Source organism: Cygnus olor, chromosome 3 (genome assembly GCF_009769625.2).
Source record: "Cygnus olor isolate bCygOlo1 chromosome 3, bCygOlo1.pri.v2, whole genome shotgun sequence".
NCBI classification, from domain to species: domain Eukaryota; kingdom Metazoa; phylum Chordata; class Aves; order Anseriformes; family Anatidae; genus Cygnus; species Cygnus olor.
In genome coordinates, this window is record NC_049171.1 from 73395629 (window position 1) to 73409461 (window position 13833).

Here is a 13833-nt window from a genome sequence, read left to right on the forward strand (position 1 = left end):
GATGAAAACAGTGCTGCTGAAAACACGTCATAAAACTTGTTTTTATTGCAAATGTACCAATGAATCGTAGTTTCCTGCAGGCTTGGGTTCTGCCTATGTAAAATCAATGACTAAAACACTGAAAATCTGAGTAATAATTTATTTACGGTTGGAGTGTCTCTCACACTTGTACACATACCTTTTAGGTACATAGCAATGTACCCATATGCATCTTGTATTTGAGATATTCTCTGTGCTGAGGATTTTCTGGGCAAAACTATGTAACATTTTAACGTAGTGGTGATATTAATGTTCTCTTTCCCTTTTCTTAACCATTTGGACAGCCAGGACAAGAATGTCGTTCTTCAGGGGTAAAAATTCAAAATTTATGAAAAGAAGAATTTACAATTAAAGTGTTTGTGCCTCAAACCTAAGGATTTTTTAAGATAGGCTTTTGAGTGATTTGGAATTACCTTCAAGAAAATGTGAAGAATCCATCTAGAAATAAACTTTAATTACATATATTAACTGAGTCAAGTTATGATGACCTTGACAATGCTCTAAACCAATTTGCAGTGATTACTGTCAGAGCAGTTTTTTTCTGTTGAAAAGTAATGGCCTATGATATATTGGAGGCCAGATTAGATCATCCTAATGATTCTTTCTAGTCAAAGACTTCTAAATTTTTTTCCAATTTCATTGTGGTTAAGATTAGGCAAAAAAAAAAAAAAAAGTGAAATAGGTACTGAATGAAATTTCAATAGTCAAATAGAACACTTAATTTATCTTTTTTTATAAATCACCAAGACTTTTATTCTTCCTGTATATCAAGGAAGCGTATACTACTGAAATGTATAACAATTCTACAGTTAGGTTCAACTTGTTTTTTTCCTACACTTTGCTTTGTAGAGTTTCCCACCCTTTATGTATATACTCAGATATGATAAAATTAAAATAGTTTATTGGTGAGAATCAACCTAAAATTTTGGGGCTCCAGTATGGTTTGACTCCATGTATTTTCAGAGAACCCAAAATTTTAATTGAGTAGAATAATCGTATATGAAGTTGTCTTGCTTTGGACATTCTGGATGAGGCCCTCTATAGTAGCTATTGCCTGAATTTGAGAACAACATTCAAAAACAAACCTTAATAATTAGAGTTTTGGCTTTTGTTATATAGTTACTGGCCTTAAGAATTTAGTTCAGAAAAACTTCTTAATTTAGGCAGGCTTAACATGTTTTTTGGAGGTTTTTGATTGTTTTAAGAAAAAAATTAAGGTATTCTCAGCTGTGCAACAAATCCATCTTCATGGATCTTAAAGACAAAAAGGAAGCCTAATCTAATAGCCATCAGGAATGAAATTCTGCAGCAAGTTTGATCAGATAGATAAGACCAGATGTGAGAGATCAGGTGAGAACGATGTGTTGTCTCCACAAAATAGTGACAGCGGTAGCAGAAGGCATTTTTTTCCCTGTAAATGTATTAATAAATGCTGATTATATGTGATTTTTACAAATACATTTTGTGTAATAATAAAATTTCTTGCTTTCCACAAGTGAGAAAAGTCATTTCCATATGTATCAAACTAGATATTTTACCAATTCTTTGAATTCCAGTCTCTTCACTCTGTCGTCATATCAGAAGATACAGTAGTTACAGTGGTGAGAGCTATGTAATTACTTGGAGGTGAGGATGGACATACAGAGCTTCCAAAATCTACGGTATCCTGGGATGTCATAGTGAACAGGACCATGTGGTTATGTCTACATACCACAGAAATGCTTATCTCCTTATTCCCCAAGGGAAGCACTTGAATTGTACAAATAATAAGCTTACACAGAGTTGTGTACCAGTTATTTCTGTGCCTGGACTTTCAGATGTGCTTATTCAGTGTTACTTCAGCTGCTCTTTGGACTCTCAGGGAATATATACAGTGCAAACTTCATTTCTTAGTTTGAGGAAAAGGTGTTAAAATTGTGTTCCTGTGTCTTATACGTATGTATATTGGGAAAAACTGTTTGCATGCCTGTTTTTGGAATCTGTGTGTAGTAAAATTTTCAAGTACTAATTGCTTACCAGATTCAAGAGTTAGTTTGTTGTTCCAATTCTTAACTCTGAAGGTACCATCTCCCGTCTAAAATGGGAAGTGTTTTAGAACTCTAATAGGTAAGTTATCCTGCATGTTGTATTATGCTAGAGAAAGTTGTTAAAACAGCTTTTATATATATATATATAAGTGCCCAGATAAAAACTTAATTTCGTGGCTAATGATTAATGTTTGTGAGATGAGCTACTTGTGTTCTCTTACCGTCTGTGGACACAAGTAAAATAGAGATGCAGCCTGAAGTCTTCAGTACTATAAAACTGAAATCACTTTTAACAGGAAAAGGCAAAGAAAAATAATGACTTAACAAATAATCACTTAACAAATTTACCAATAAATTATACTTTACAATGTAACAACTTGCTTGAAAAGATCAAAAGATACTAGTGTATTTTCTGTTCTGCACTTTTTTGTTTCAATGAATTATTGTTTGCATATCTGAATATTTTTGAATTGATGCCACAGCTCTTCTAGCCAGTGGATTTCCTGTGCTCTCATAATTGTAATTCGGATATTAAGATGGCTGTTGAAGAGATACAGAGATCTAGACAGTGTTTTTACACACAGTGTTTTCTCTGTCTTTTTCTTCAAGGCTTGTTAAAAGTAAGTCATGCTTGGCTGACTGTTGTGATTCTTCAACAAGCAGCATTGATTGACCCTGTAAGTTCATGCTCACCTCCAAGGTTCGTTCATGCTGGCAAGAGTTAGGAAAGCATTCTTAGCCTTTCCAGCCAATTTGCAAATCCACACCATGAGTTGGCCTTTACACAGTAAGTTTTTGTGTGTATATATGACAGTAATCCAGGGTTGGTGTTCAGCTATTCGAATAACATGACAATAGTTCTGTGGCTTAACTGATTTTATTCTTCCTTCGTTCCCAAATTAGAAACATGATCCAATTTTATATTCACTGGACATGATACTTCACTTTAACCATTTCATAAAACATTTCTCATCTTGATTTGAGACGTCTCAAAGATGACAGCTTTTTTTGTGGGTTCTTTGTTCATCCATTGATTTATCTGTGTATCTTTTCCTGTACATCTCTTTCAGCTTCTTTGTAGAAAATGTGCTGTGCCTACTTTTTACGTGGCATACATTACAACTGCATTATATCCCTTTCTTTCTGGAGCTTGAATACTGGTGTATTAAGTAGTTGTATATTGTCTACGGTCAGTTTAGTGGCTAAAATTTTATTGCCATTTCAGACTTGTTCATCCACATGAAGAGAAGGATGATGATCTGTTTACAAAAGTAAGGTATCTTAGCCCTACCTGCAGGGTAGGGATTGGGGGTGGGACAGGGAGGAAATACTTACATGCATGTGGCTGAACACATGATTTGTACTTAAAACTTTGTTTTGACTCTTGTGGACTGTTACTGTAGTTTATTAAATGGTTAAAACATACTCTATTAACAGGAAGAATGTCTGCTTTTTTCCTGAATTTTCTGAATGTTCTTAGTAAAGGCTCTTTTCCGTATGAGACTGTATGGTTTTGTAGCAAGACTTTGAGTATGTGGTCTAGCTGTTGTTTGTAAGTTATAGCAGAAGAGAAATTTCTTTTAGATCACTGTGGAGAAAAGCTGTATAGGTAGAACATTGAAACTGATCTTAGACTTCCATTTGGATCAATTGGCTGTGGGAACGTTTTATGGGTCAGAAGTAGCCTTACAGCTCCTGTAGCTTTTCAGTTTTTTTGGTCCTCTGTGTTTAATGCTTTGTGTGAAATAGTTGCTTAAGGGGGTTATTGAGATAAATAGCTGCGTGGGTAGGAGCTGTTTTACTAAAAAAAGGTAGGATATTTTGATGTCACTGGTTTATTTGATAATCTTAAAAAGAATACAATATACTTTTTTTCTAAGTTGGTTGCATAGTAGATTTTGAAATACGTATGTCCTTGAATCAGAATTGAATTCAAATGATCTCTACTTAAATTTTGTCAAATAATACACAATTGAAGAGGGTTACACACTCTTAAGCAGAGTAATTCCTGAGCTATTCATATTATTAGTCCTCAAGGAAACGATATTCTTGCTATCACAAATTACTGAAGTTCTTCCATGAGTGGTATGGCATTGGAATTGATTTGATGGTCAGTTCCCATTCAAAGTCTTAAGACTCTTGTTCTTGCTGTTTCATGTACATTCTTGAGAGTCAACTGAGTTCGCTGGTTTCCGAATTGCCTCTCTGAGCAGTTGTTTAAGCAGCAGCTCAGCGCAGGGGAAGTAGCAGAGTAAGGACTGCTCTCTTCATTGAGAGCTAATTGTGAAGTAATGAGCTTACTTGAAGAGGTAAACTTCACCCTCAGGTTCCATGACATGAGATACATGAGTGACTACATTAAACAAATTTTACTTTAACTTCTAGTTTATTTCACTGTTAAATCACTCAATAAATTAGGAGGAGTTAGATGAAGAGGATTCTTGCTCAATGGAGCAATAATTTTGTGGATATTGTATAATTTTGTGGATATTTTTCTTCCGAGTTTTGAGAAAAGAATCTTGTATATTGTTCTGGAATCTTATACTTTGTAAAGCTCTAAGTTACTCATATGAGGCAAACTTGATTTTCTCACTTCCAGCTTAACAGAAAATAAATTACTAGATAGCATTTGTAATTTAGGTGGATTTTTTTAATTCCATCCTCTGCTTATAGTTCATCTTTCTGTTAAAATAAAAACAAAAACAAACAAACTTTGAATTCTCCGCTGTAGAGATTTCATTCAGCGCTTGTACTGTTTCAGTTGGGACTTGAAGCTTGTTGCAGCTGGAGAATTGTAATTTTTGTTGCTGTTACACAGAGTTAAGTTGGAGAACAGACGTAGGGTAAAGACACCCAGGTTTTTGGCCAGCTCTTGTTTGGAACACACGCTCTCTTAGCAAATTGTGTGCATCAGTGCTGTTCCTGAAAGCAGTGTTTATAGAACTGTATCTTCTGTCACCAGGTGCTCTAATCTGAGTATATCAAAATAAAATACTCTTTCGTCAGAGAAAGATGAGGCTGACTAATTCTAAAGCAGTTCAGCAAGATCACATTCCATGTACATCAAGATGAGGAGCTTCAAGTTCATGGATTTGATTTAGCTTCAGACATGGACTACAACCCAACATTGGTTGAGGGTAGTTTATCAAACTAAAATAGGTTAAAGACAGCATAATTTATAACTGGATTTTAAGGATGTATTTTAATGTACTTAGATGTATTATGTTTCATATTTTTAGGCATCCTTCTTGATAATTACGTGTTTTTCATAAGCAATGTTATTACCTTTCCAATTTAAATAAAAATTGGACTTCGCACCTTTCCCCTCTCATACATTGAAATGATGTAGCTGAGGAGTGGATGGAAGGAATGGAAGGGGCTTAAACCATTTTTTGAATGGAATCTGTGGTGGTGTCTCTCTTTATGTGATCTTCATTCATCATTAATCATCATTATTATTTTACAAATTAGTATCTTGCTATCAGGTGAAATTCACTATTTTTTAGAAAAATGATGGCAGCTTTTATGGTAGCTATATCGTAGCATATGTACAAACTGTATTTTACAGCCGTATTAATAGTGGATGAGATAGACGTGTTGGGCTACCTTTAGTGGTTAGCTGGCTCATGGCTTGTTTTTTCATTCTTTCTGATTTTTTCTCTCTGCAAAGCACTTCTAAAAACTGTGTGCTTATTTTGCTGTTTCACAACATAAAGAGGCTCTGAAAATGACTTGAACTTTTTTTTTCACTGATTGCTTTTTATCTTATAAATTTAAGCTGTATCTCAATTGAAATTTCTAGGGGGAGTAACTTATTTTTTCATAGTATATGTGATGTTAGTTTATAAAAACGGTGTGCAAATCACCAGCGGTATCTGTGCAGGAGTATTTAACACTGAATCCCTTTTCAGAGTTCCTGGTTGCTCAGATGAAGTAGGATTTCAAGGGACTGCAAGGGGTGGGAAGGGGGAAGACTGAAGCTCTTTTTTCTGTGACTTAACTTCTGTTGAATTTTGCATTGTTTTTGCTTAACTAGGTTGTCTTATGGCTTATTGTGGTTTCTTGGGATATCAGTCTCAAGTGTAAACAAGAAGGAATAAAATGTATCCATCACAGGATAAAATAAAAACGCTAATCCCAGCCCTTCATGCCTCTATTAAACATCTCAAAAAAGCAAAAGAGGGCACATGCCCAATTTTTTTTTGCTTTTCAGGTCTCCTTTAAGAGCAGAGACAACCATGATCCAGCAGTTATGGAGGTAGAGGCAAGTAAATGTTTTACTTACTGTAAACATTCCAATAAGTTTGTGCAAGTCAACTACAACTCGAGGAGACCCTGGTTGAAAAAGAACCTCAACCCTCCCTTCACCAGATGATGAATTTGCTTTGTGTTCTTGGTGCAAGGAAAAACAGATTTAACCTTTTTATTGCTTATTGACAGATTTCACTTCAGTTACATGCTTTGTAATACCTAGCTGGTGTAAAAATATACCAGTTTGTATTACTAAGGTTTTTTTTATGATAATAGGTTCCAAAGTAAAAAAAAAACTTCACTAATCTTCAAAGTGTGAATTGTTTTGGGTGGTTTCTCACAGTGATTTTCTTCTTTAAAGGAAAAAAAAATCAGTGGCTAATATTGCTACCTCCAACTGCTGGTGTTCAAATCAGCTCTTCAGAATTCTCACTTAAAGAAATTCAACAACCTCTTATGCACTTGGTCTAAACCTGTAATTATTTCCATGCTGGGGACATTTCTGAGACCTTATGTTGAGTGTCTCCTGAAGGTATTGCTCTTGCTCTTAAAGCAGGTTTTTTGTTCTTTTCTGAAGGTTGTATTGGAGGTTCAGGAAGGAACTATGCAGCTGTATTGCTGGCATATTAAAAAACAGTCAGGCTCTGAGTACTAGTGCTCATCAGAAAGTTTGACTCCTTCAAGTATATCAGGCTGCAATTCTAGTATATCAGGCTGCAATTCTAGTACTGCTCTTACGACAATTTTAAGTCGATACTTTCTGTCCAGTGCTGCTCACACAGCCCTGGCTAGGAATATTTTCTCCCTTCTGACAGTTAACTGGTGATGTAAATGACTATGATGAGATGCTTTGGTGCTAAACCAGCAGAATACTAAAGCTGGGAAATTTTCCTGTTGTTTTTGAGTGCTGTGAACTGGATCACAAGCATTAGGGTATGTCAAGGTGGGACCAGCAGCACTGACTTAAAAATAGCTTAAACTGTTGAGGAGCTGCACGCTTCTAGGCAAAGTCTTCAAATTCAGATTGCTTTTGAATTAGTTGAGTTGGGTGACTCTGGCATCTTGGAATGTTGTGTAGCCGTTGTTTTTAATATCTTTAGATAATCAATGTTCTGGGGTACCCAAATCACTTTCTGGACATGCAAAATATGGAACGTACAGGCTTGGAATGTATTCTGTCCACCACTAATGAATGTTTTGCTGGGTTCAGTTTTCTTACTTAAAATGCAGACATTTGAAACACAACAGAACTTTCTGACCATGAATCATACTAAATGGATGCTTACTGAGAACTGGGAGGCAAAGTTGTGGAGCTGTATGTTTGCGTTTTAGTTCTCTGAAATACCAGAGCTGTTCTGGGGGAAGGGCTGGAAACTTTCCATGTTTTCAGCATCTTTTTCCTATTTGGAAGTAGTTCATTTGTGATGTGTCTGAACTCTTCAGTCATAATTCAGTGCAAAGATCAAAATGTAATAGCTAATACTTACGGATGTTTTAAATTTGTTGGCAGCATACAGTTGTCTCGTGGAGGATATTAATGACAAGGAGCATGCTGACACTGTTCATTTTTACCTCACTTCTTTGAATGTTTTGTAAAGAACCTTCAAATTTATGAATCTAGTTATTTCTTTCCTCTTCCTTACTCATCAACAAAAATACAAAATTTGCATGGTTTCATAACAATAGGGGATTATGTCTATTTGGGGCGGTTTTGCTCAATTTGTCTTAAGCAGTGGCGGGGGGGGGAATGTGCTGTTGCATGTTACAGGGCTACAGAGAGGACAGGAAAAGCTAGATCTGTTCTGCTAATCTGGGAGCGTGGTTCAGTGGGATAGCTAACCTGGTTTGACAGCTTGCTGCCACTGAGAGTGGATAGTCAAGTCTTCCTTGCATTGCTTCAGTGCTTAGCTAGCACCTTGGTTAGCTATTGTAGCTTCCTAAATTGACTGAAATAATAATGATTAATAATGATTAGTAGTAGTTTTTGCTTCTTAATAAGCTGTATTGACCCAAAAGTGTGGTCAAATTAATACCTGTGTCAGTTTGAAAAAGGAGAGAAGGGGAAAAGGATGTGGCTGTGTGGTTAGTAAGTAGGAGGTCAGCACCTATTGGTTGGCAGAAAATCTGTGATTGCGTTGTCTGTTGCTGAATTGCATTTAGATTTTGCTTGTGCTTTCCTGATGAGGAGGAAATGTTTAGAATGAGGGAAGCCACCTTTCTTCTAACTCTCTAGGATGAGAGCAGAGTGTGTAGTTATGCTTGTGCTCAATTCATACACTATACTGTGTTATTTTCTAAGATGGATGAAACCTTTGTAGAACACAAAAAAAGCGTGTACATAATGTCCTTTTCTTTCTGGTCTTTGTCTTATTACAGGCTTTTTTCATTCAGTAGTATATTAATTTAAACTATAAAACTTCGGGGCTTTCTTTTCTTTGGGGGAAGGTAAGCATGTATAATGGATATTCTGACAAAATAGAAGATGCATTTGAAACTTAACTTCAGAAGAGTAGAAGCAGTTGCTTTATTTTTGTAATAAATTAGTGCCCATTTCTGATGATGCTCTGGAATCTATTAAAAATTTTTCACTTTAAGTGCCTTTGCACTTGGTTAACTCATCAAGGATTTGCTTTTATTTTTATGGCTTCGTACTGTAATGATGTTCTATGTGGTTCTTGTCTCCCTCCAGTTCCTGTGTTTGTGTGTCGAGATCATCTGATCTAGTAGTTCTGATTTATTTCAAGGAATCAACTTCAATTCATTAAGTTAATACTTACTGTTAATTCTGTACTCGGTGACAAATTTGGGGAGTCTTCTGTTTTCTTTGTCACATTGAAATTTCATTGTTCTAATAGCAATTAGCTGTGATTTATTTAATTTGCATTAGTGTTTTCTTTTTTCCAATTGTCTTGACCCGGTTATTTGTTTACAAATAAATTTGTTTATTTGTTAATGAAAAGAATGGAACTATCTCAGGAGGAGAGAGTAAAATGTTTAAGAACCAAAGTTATTTAAATACAGACTTGTATAATCATTAAGATTAAATTATTTTACTTCTAGAATAAATTTTCTAGTATAAAAATTTTGCAAAAAATAATAGTGATAAAATACAAATTTAGAGTTAATATTATGTTAAAATTTTTCTGAACAGTACCTCTTTATATAGCATTTAGGAATGTTATATAAAATGCTTTGTGCTTTGTTCCACTTAGCACTGTAATACTGAACTGACTGTGGGTCCCTCTTGATGAAAAAGTAGAATAAATTATGGACAACAGCATTATGCAGTATTTATCCACTGCTTAACAGCATTATCGTAATACAAATCTAAAGCAGACAATACAAAGCTCACACAGCCCATTCTTTAAAAAACAACAAGAAACTCAGAAAAACAGCTTAAATGTAAAAGTAATTTTGTTGAGAACATTTTAATTATTGGGTGAGTTTCTAGATGCAGAGCAAATCAATTAGTATATAAATGGGTTAAAGTGACTCTGAAATTTAGCTCTTAAGTTGACTTTAACTGTAACGAACCTCCTACCCTGCTTGGACAGCACAATACACTTGTTAACATCACGTGAACTTATTCAGGATGTAACATAGTGTCTGTTTAACAGCAGTATTCTATGAAAAATGAGTTCGTAATGTCAGTCAACCAATTTGCTTTTCTTCTCCAAAAGACCAATTTTTCTGAAGAACAGGAAAAAGTCAGGCTTTCTTCAAAGCAAGCCACTATTTAAGCAGTAGGATGAGAATCACGGCCAGTAATCTGCTCAGTAGTACCTTGTCATTAAGATAAAGCCTGTCTGCAATCGTTTCATGAGGGCAGCTGAGTGCAGAATTAACTCTGAGCATCACTTGTGGTCTCACCCCTATCTAGTCCAAAATGCAAGGCATTCTCGTGATGTTTCTTTAAATGTGAAAATTCCAGAACTTAGTACTGCAGAAGAAATCACTGGGTGAAGAAATGAGAGAGCATGAATAACTGAGTGGCATGTTAATTATTATCATTCTGTTAGTACAAAGCACTCCTAAGTGATTACAAAAGCTTTTTTTAAAAAAAAAAGTCTTACATAATAGGGCAGTATTAATGCTGCTGTATGATGGATAAGGAAATGGGGATAGTGAAACCCAGCTGATGTTCCCTATGTGCATTTTTAAAGAAGTGTTGGAATTGTAAATGCAAATTAGAAGATGCTAGAATTAAGGTTGCTTATTATGATCTTTTTGTACAAATGAACTTTTCCTTGAAGTTCATCACTATACAATGAATGTTTTTTGTTTTTTAAATAAATGGGATGTTAATTTTTCAGGTGAGCAACTGAGATGCAATATTTGTCAATGAAAATTTTGATTGCTTTGTGTGCCTAAGGTGAGGTGAATGGAAACTGAGTTTTCAGATTACTTGGCATGTAAGTAGCAATGTATGTAAAATAGCATTTGACTTGAGCAATACTTGAGCCCAGTACATCTAGAGAGTATTGTTTGGGAGAGCATGGGGCTCCCTCGTCCTCCTGCCTGTTGCGAGTGGCTTGCTGCCTCCTGCTGCAGGCAGACTGTGCCTGTGCTGAAGGTGTGACTGACAGCTGGCAGCTTCCCACAAGGGGATATTTCTGTGCCCTCCTTTGTTCTGTCTGCTGCTTCTGGGATGTGTCACTGAGCCAGTTCAGCTTGCTAAGCAGGCAGAAACTTAATCTGACAGCAGTAGTTTGCTGCTGTGTTGAACTGGCCCTGGAAGGGCTTAGGGCTTTTGGTAGTACAAAGAAGAGGGAACAAACCCTTCCACAGAAGAAAACAACAAAACAAATTAAAAAAAAATCAGATTAGTTAGAAGTTGTGATTTAGAAAAGTTTTTCTCAACTTCACTACATAAGATCAGTGTTCAAGTTCATAAGCACAGACACTGCATCTGAAGTTCGCAATATTCATTTAAGGAACATCTTCTGAAAGTGTTTGGCGTATGGTTAGCACCACATTTCCTTGTTGGCATCAGAGGTGATTTGAATCTAATTATTCAGGATACAATTTAGCTGCCTAGATGCTTGAGTATCTTCTTGCCATCCCTGCTGGAAGCAGGAGTGATTCAACCACCTGCTCCATTACACATCTTTGAGGAATTCTTCAAGGCAGATTCATCTCAAGAATTGAAATAAGAAAAATGATAGATGTAATCATATCAAAACTGGTACCCCATTTTTCATTAAGGAATGTTTGTTTCATCTTTTTGCATTTTTTAAACTTCACAGTGTATGAACAGGTTTTCTTTATGGCTCAAAAAGCTGTTGGAAACTAATATCTAGCTGTTTTGTTTTGGCTCCTAAAATGAGTAAAGCAAGCAACGTGTTGGTATAAAATTGTTCATTGTAAGTCTTCTGATCTTAAAGATAAGGTAACTTTTTTATGGTCTTGAACAGAGGTCAAGAGAAAAATTTTCCTTTTGATTTTTTAAAAATTTTTTGGCTGTTCTGAAAGTAGTTTTGTGCAATTTTATAACCATATCTGAAACTTTTCTATTATATTGAGGGTTAAGAGGTGGTACTTTTCAATTTTCTTGGCACGCTGAGGTTAAATTAACATGCCCAGTCTGAATTTCTGTTAAAAATGTTCTGTAGCGACATTCTTGTGTACCTTTGTGCAAAGATCTGGAGTGAACAAGATTTTATTTTTCTTGCTAAAAGTTACGAAGTTCATGGAAAGTTGTTAAGGAGGTTTAGCAATCAGGTATTATTGTAAATGTTAACAGCATGAGAATGTGGGTAGGAGTAGTTCTCTTTTCTAGAAGTGCATAATTATTTTGTTACTCAAGTAAATGAGGGTTTGACATGACTGTCTTGTCGTTTTATAACATTGTCTTCACAATATAAGCCCTTAAGCCCTTCACCAAGGTTTATGCAGAGGAATCCCTACTGATATTAGAGGTACAAGTAGGTATTAGGAGATGAATAAGATTTTTCAGTGTTTTTCAATTAATGTCTTTTATGCCTCATCTGTGAGGAGCCAGTAGAAGCCAAATAGCCAAATGGGTTGGACTTAGGGTGGGATTTTTCAAGCAGAGGCTGAGTCACTGGACTCTGGAAGTGACAGACAAGTTGAGATTAAGGAAGCAGAGAGTATGTTAGCATTAAAATGCTGGGTGTAAGCAGCTATATTTATTGTCATAGCTTCAAAAGGTCATTTTGCTAATACATTTTTTCTTTCCATATTTCTTTCTCCTTCTTTAACAGTGCTGTAAATTCAGTTTAAAGTAGAAGAAAATCAGTCATTCCTAATTTAAAAAAAAAAAAGACAAAATAATGTTGCTTCATCTGTTCCTTAGTCTTTTGACATAAATGAGTGAAAAATCAATGGAATTCTTGCTTTGACTCTTTAGGAGTAGCACCTGAAGAAAAGCAAAATTCTGTTTTGTTATTTCTTGACCCTCATGGTTTGATCAACATTGTTTCTGTGTGGAGCTGTCACAAAAGAGCTGGAGCTCTAGGGTGTTTGTGTGAGGATGAGCTCAGTGCTAAATTGATCGGTTTCTCCATTGAGCTCAAATTATTGAGGAGGGGAGTGCTCATGCATTGACCAGATTTGGTATGCAAATCAGCAATCAAAGCTAAGCAAGACAGAGAGGAAATAAAACATGGATTAGAGAGAAAAAAAATGGTTGAAGTTCAGTAAAGACAGATGCCACAATTATCTGTGGTAGTTATTTTTAATGAAAGTTACACGATAGTGCTTCAAAAGAGGAAGGCGTATGTTGAAAATGTAAAATTATACTGACAATGTAAGAGCTGATCATGTTCTCCATTGAATACAAAAATATCATTTGTTTTGTGTATTTTTTATCATTTTTGCTTTTACTGGTGCTGGTGAGTAGTGCTACGTTGATTGCACCATTGAAGGTTCAGTAGCTGTAAATGGCAGTCCAAATTGCAGTACAGAAGGGTTGTTTTCTTCCCTCTTCTTAACTATCCAAAACAATCTCTAAAGAAATATTCAGAAGTACTATACTGTGTAGACCAGAAGCCAGAGAGAAAGCAACAAATGGGTATTTTTTATCCAGCTGAGGTAGTGGTAGCACTTGTGTTTAAACAATAGAACAGTTATTCAGAAACATGGAATAGCTCTGTTATTTCCTCTAAGTTCTCAATGGGTAATCCATAGGCTTAGAAAACACTTTCCACCTTCGTGGTCATTGCACAGATGAAATTGAAAGATACATGAGTGGATAAGGGAAAACCAAGCAGCTCACCCTGAAGTTGGACATCCAGCTTCTCCAAGTGCTATTTTAACCATTTTTAACCAAAGTGCATTTTAACCAATCATTCAGAATTGCAAAAAGCCTCTGGTCCTAGGTTAAAACAAATGGGAACCCATCTCCTGGTCTCTTCCTTGATCTCTGGGCTAGAGATGCCTCCAGCACTCTGTATTTTACTGTTTTTTAAATCTCGTGGGCAACAATCTGCCTTCCTTCCTAACAGATCAAGTGGACGGTGCCTTGCTCAATCTATCTTTGGTATGAGGTTAGGGC

At 35.7% G+C, this 13833-nt stretch overlaps 1 protein-coding gene across 21 annotated transcripts in view; it reads left to right on the plus strand.

Annotated features, from left to right (window-relative positions):
• QKI (QKI, KH domain containing RNA binding) overlaps positions 1 to 13833 on the plus strand; it is a 160565-nt gene that overhangs the window by 78997 nt on the left and 67735 nt on the right. For 11 of the 21 annotated variants that reach the window (XR_005818802.1, XM_040553432.1, XM_040553417.1 and 8 more), the window contains exon 4: positions 6280 to 6330. The exons of 8 other annotated variants lie outside the window; for them this stretch is intronic. Coding sequence is in view for 12 of the 13 variants with exons in the window: in XM_040553432.1 (XP_040409366.1) it covers positions 6280 to 6330 (51 nt within the window). In the remaining variant the exon portion in view is untranslated. The remainder of the gene's footprint in view (positions 1 to 6279; positions 6331 to 13833) is intronic. 2 more of the 21 variants (XM_040553413.1, XM_040553423.1) reach the window with 1 other exon arrangement.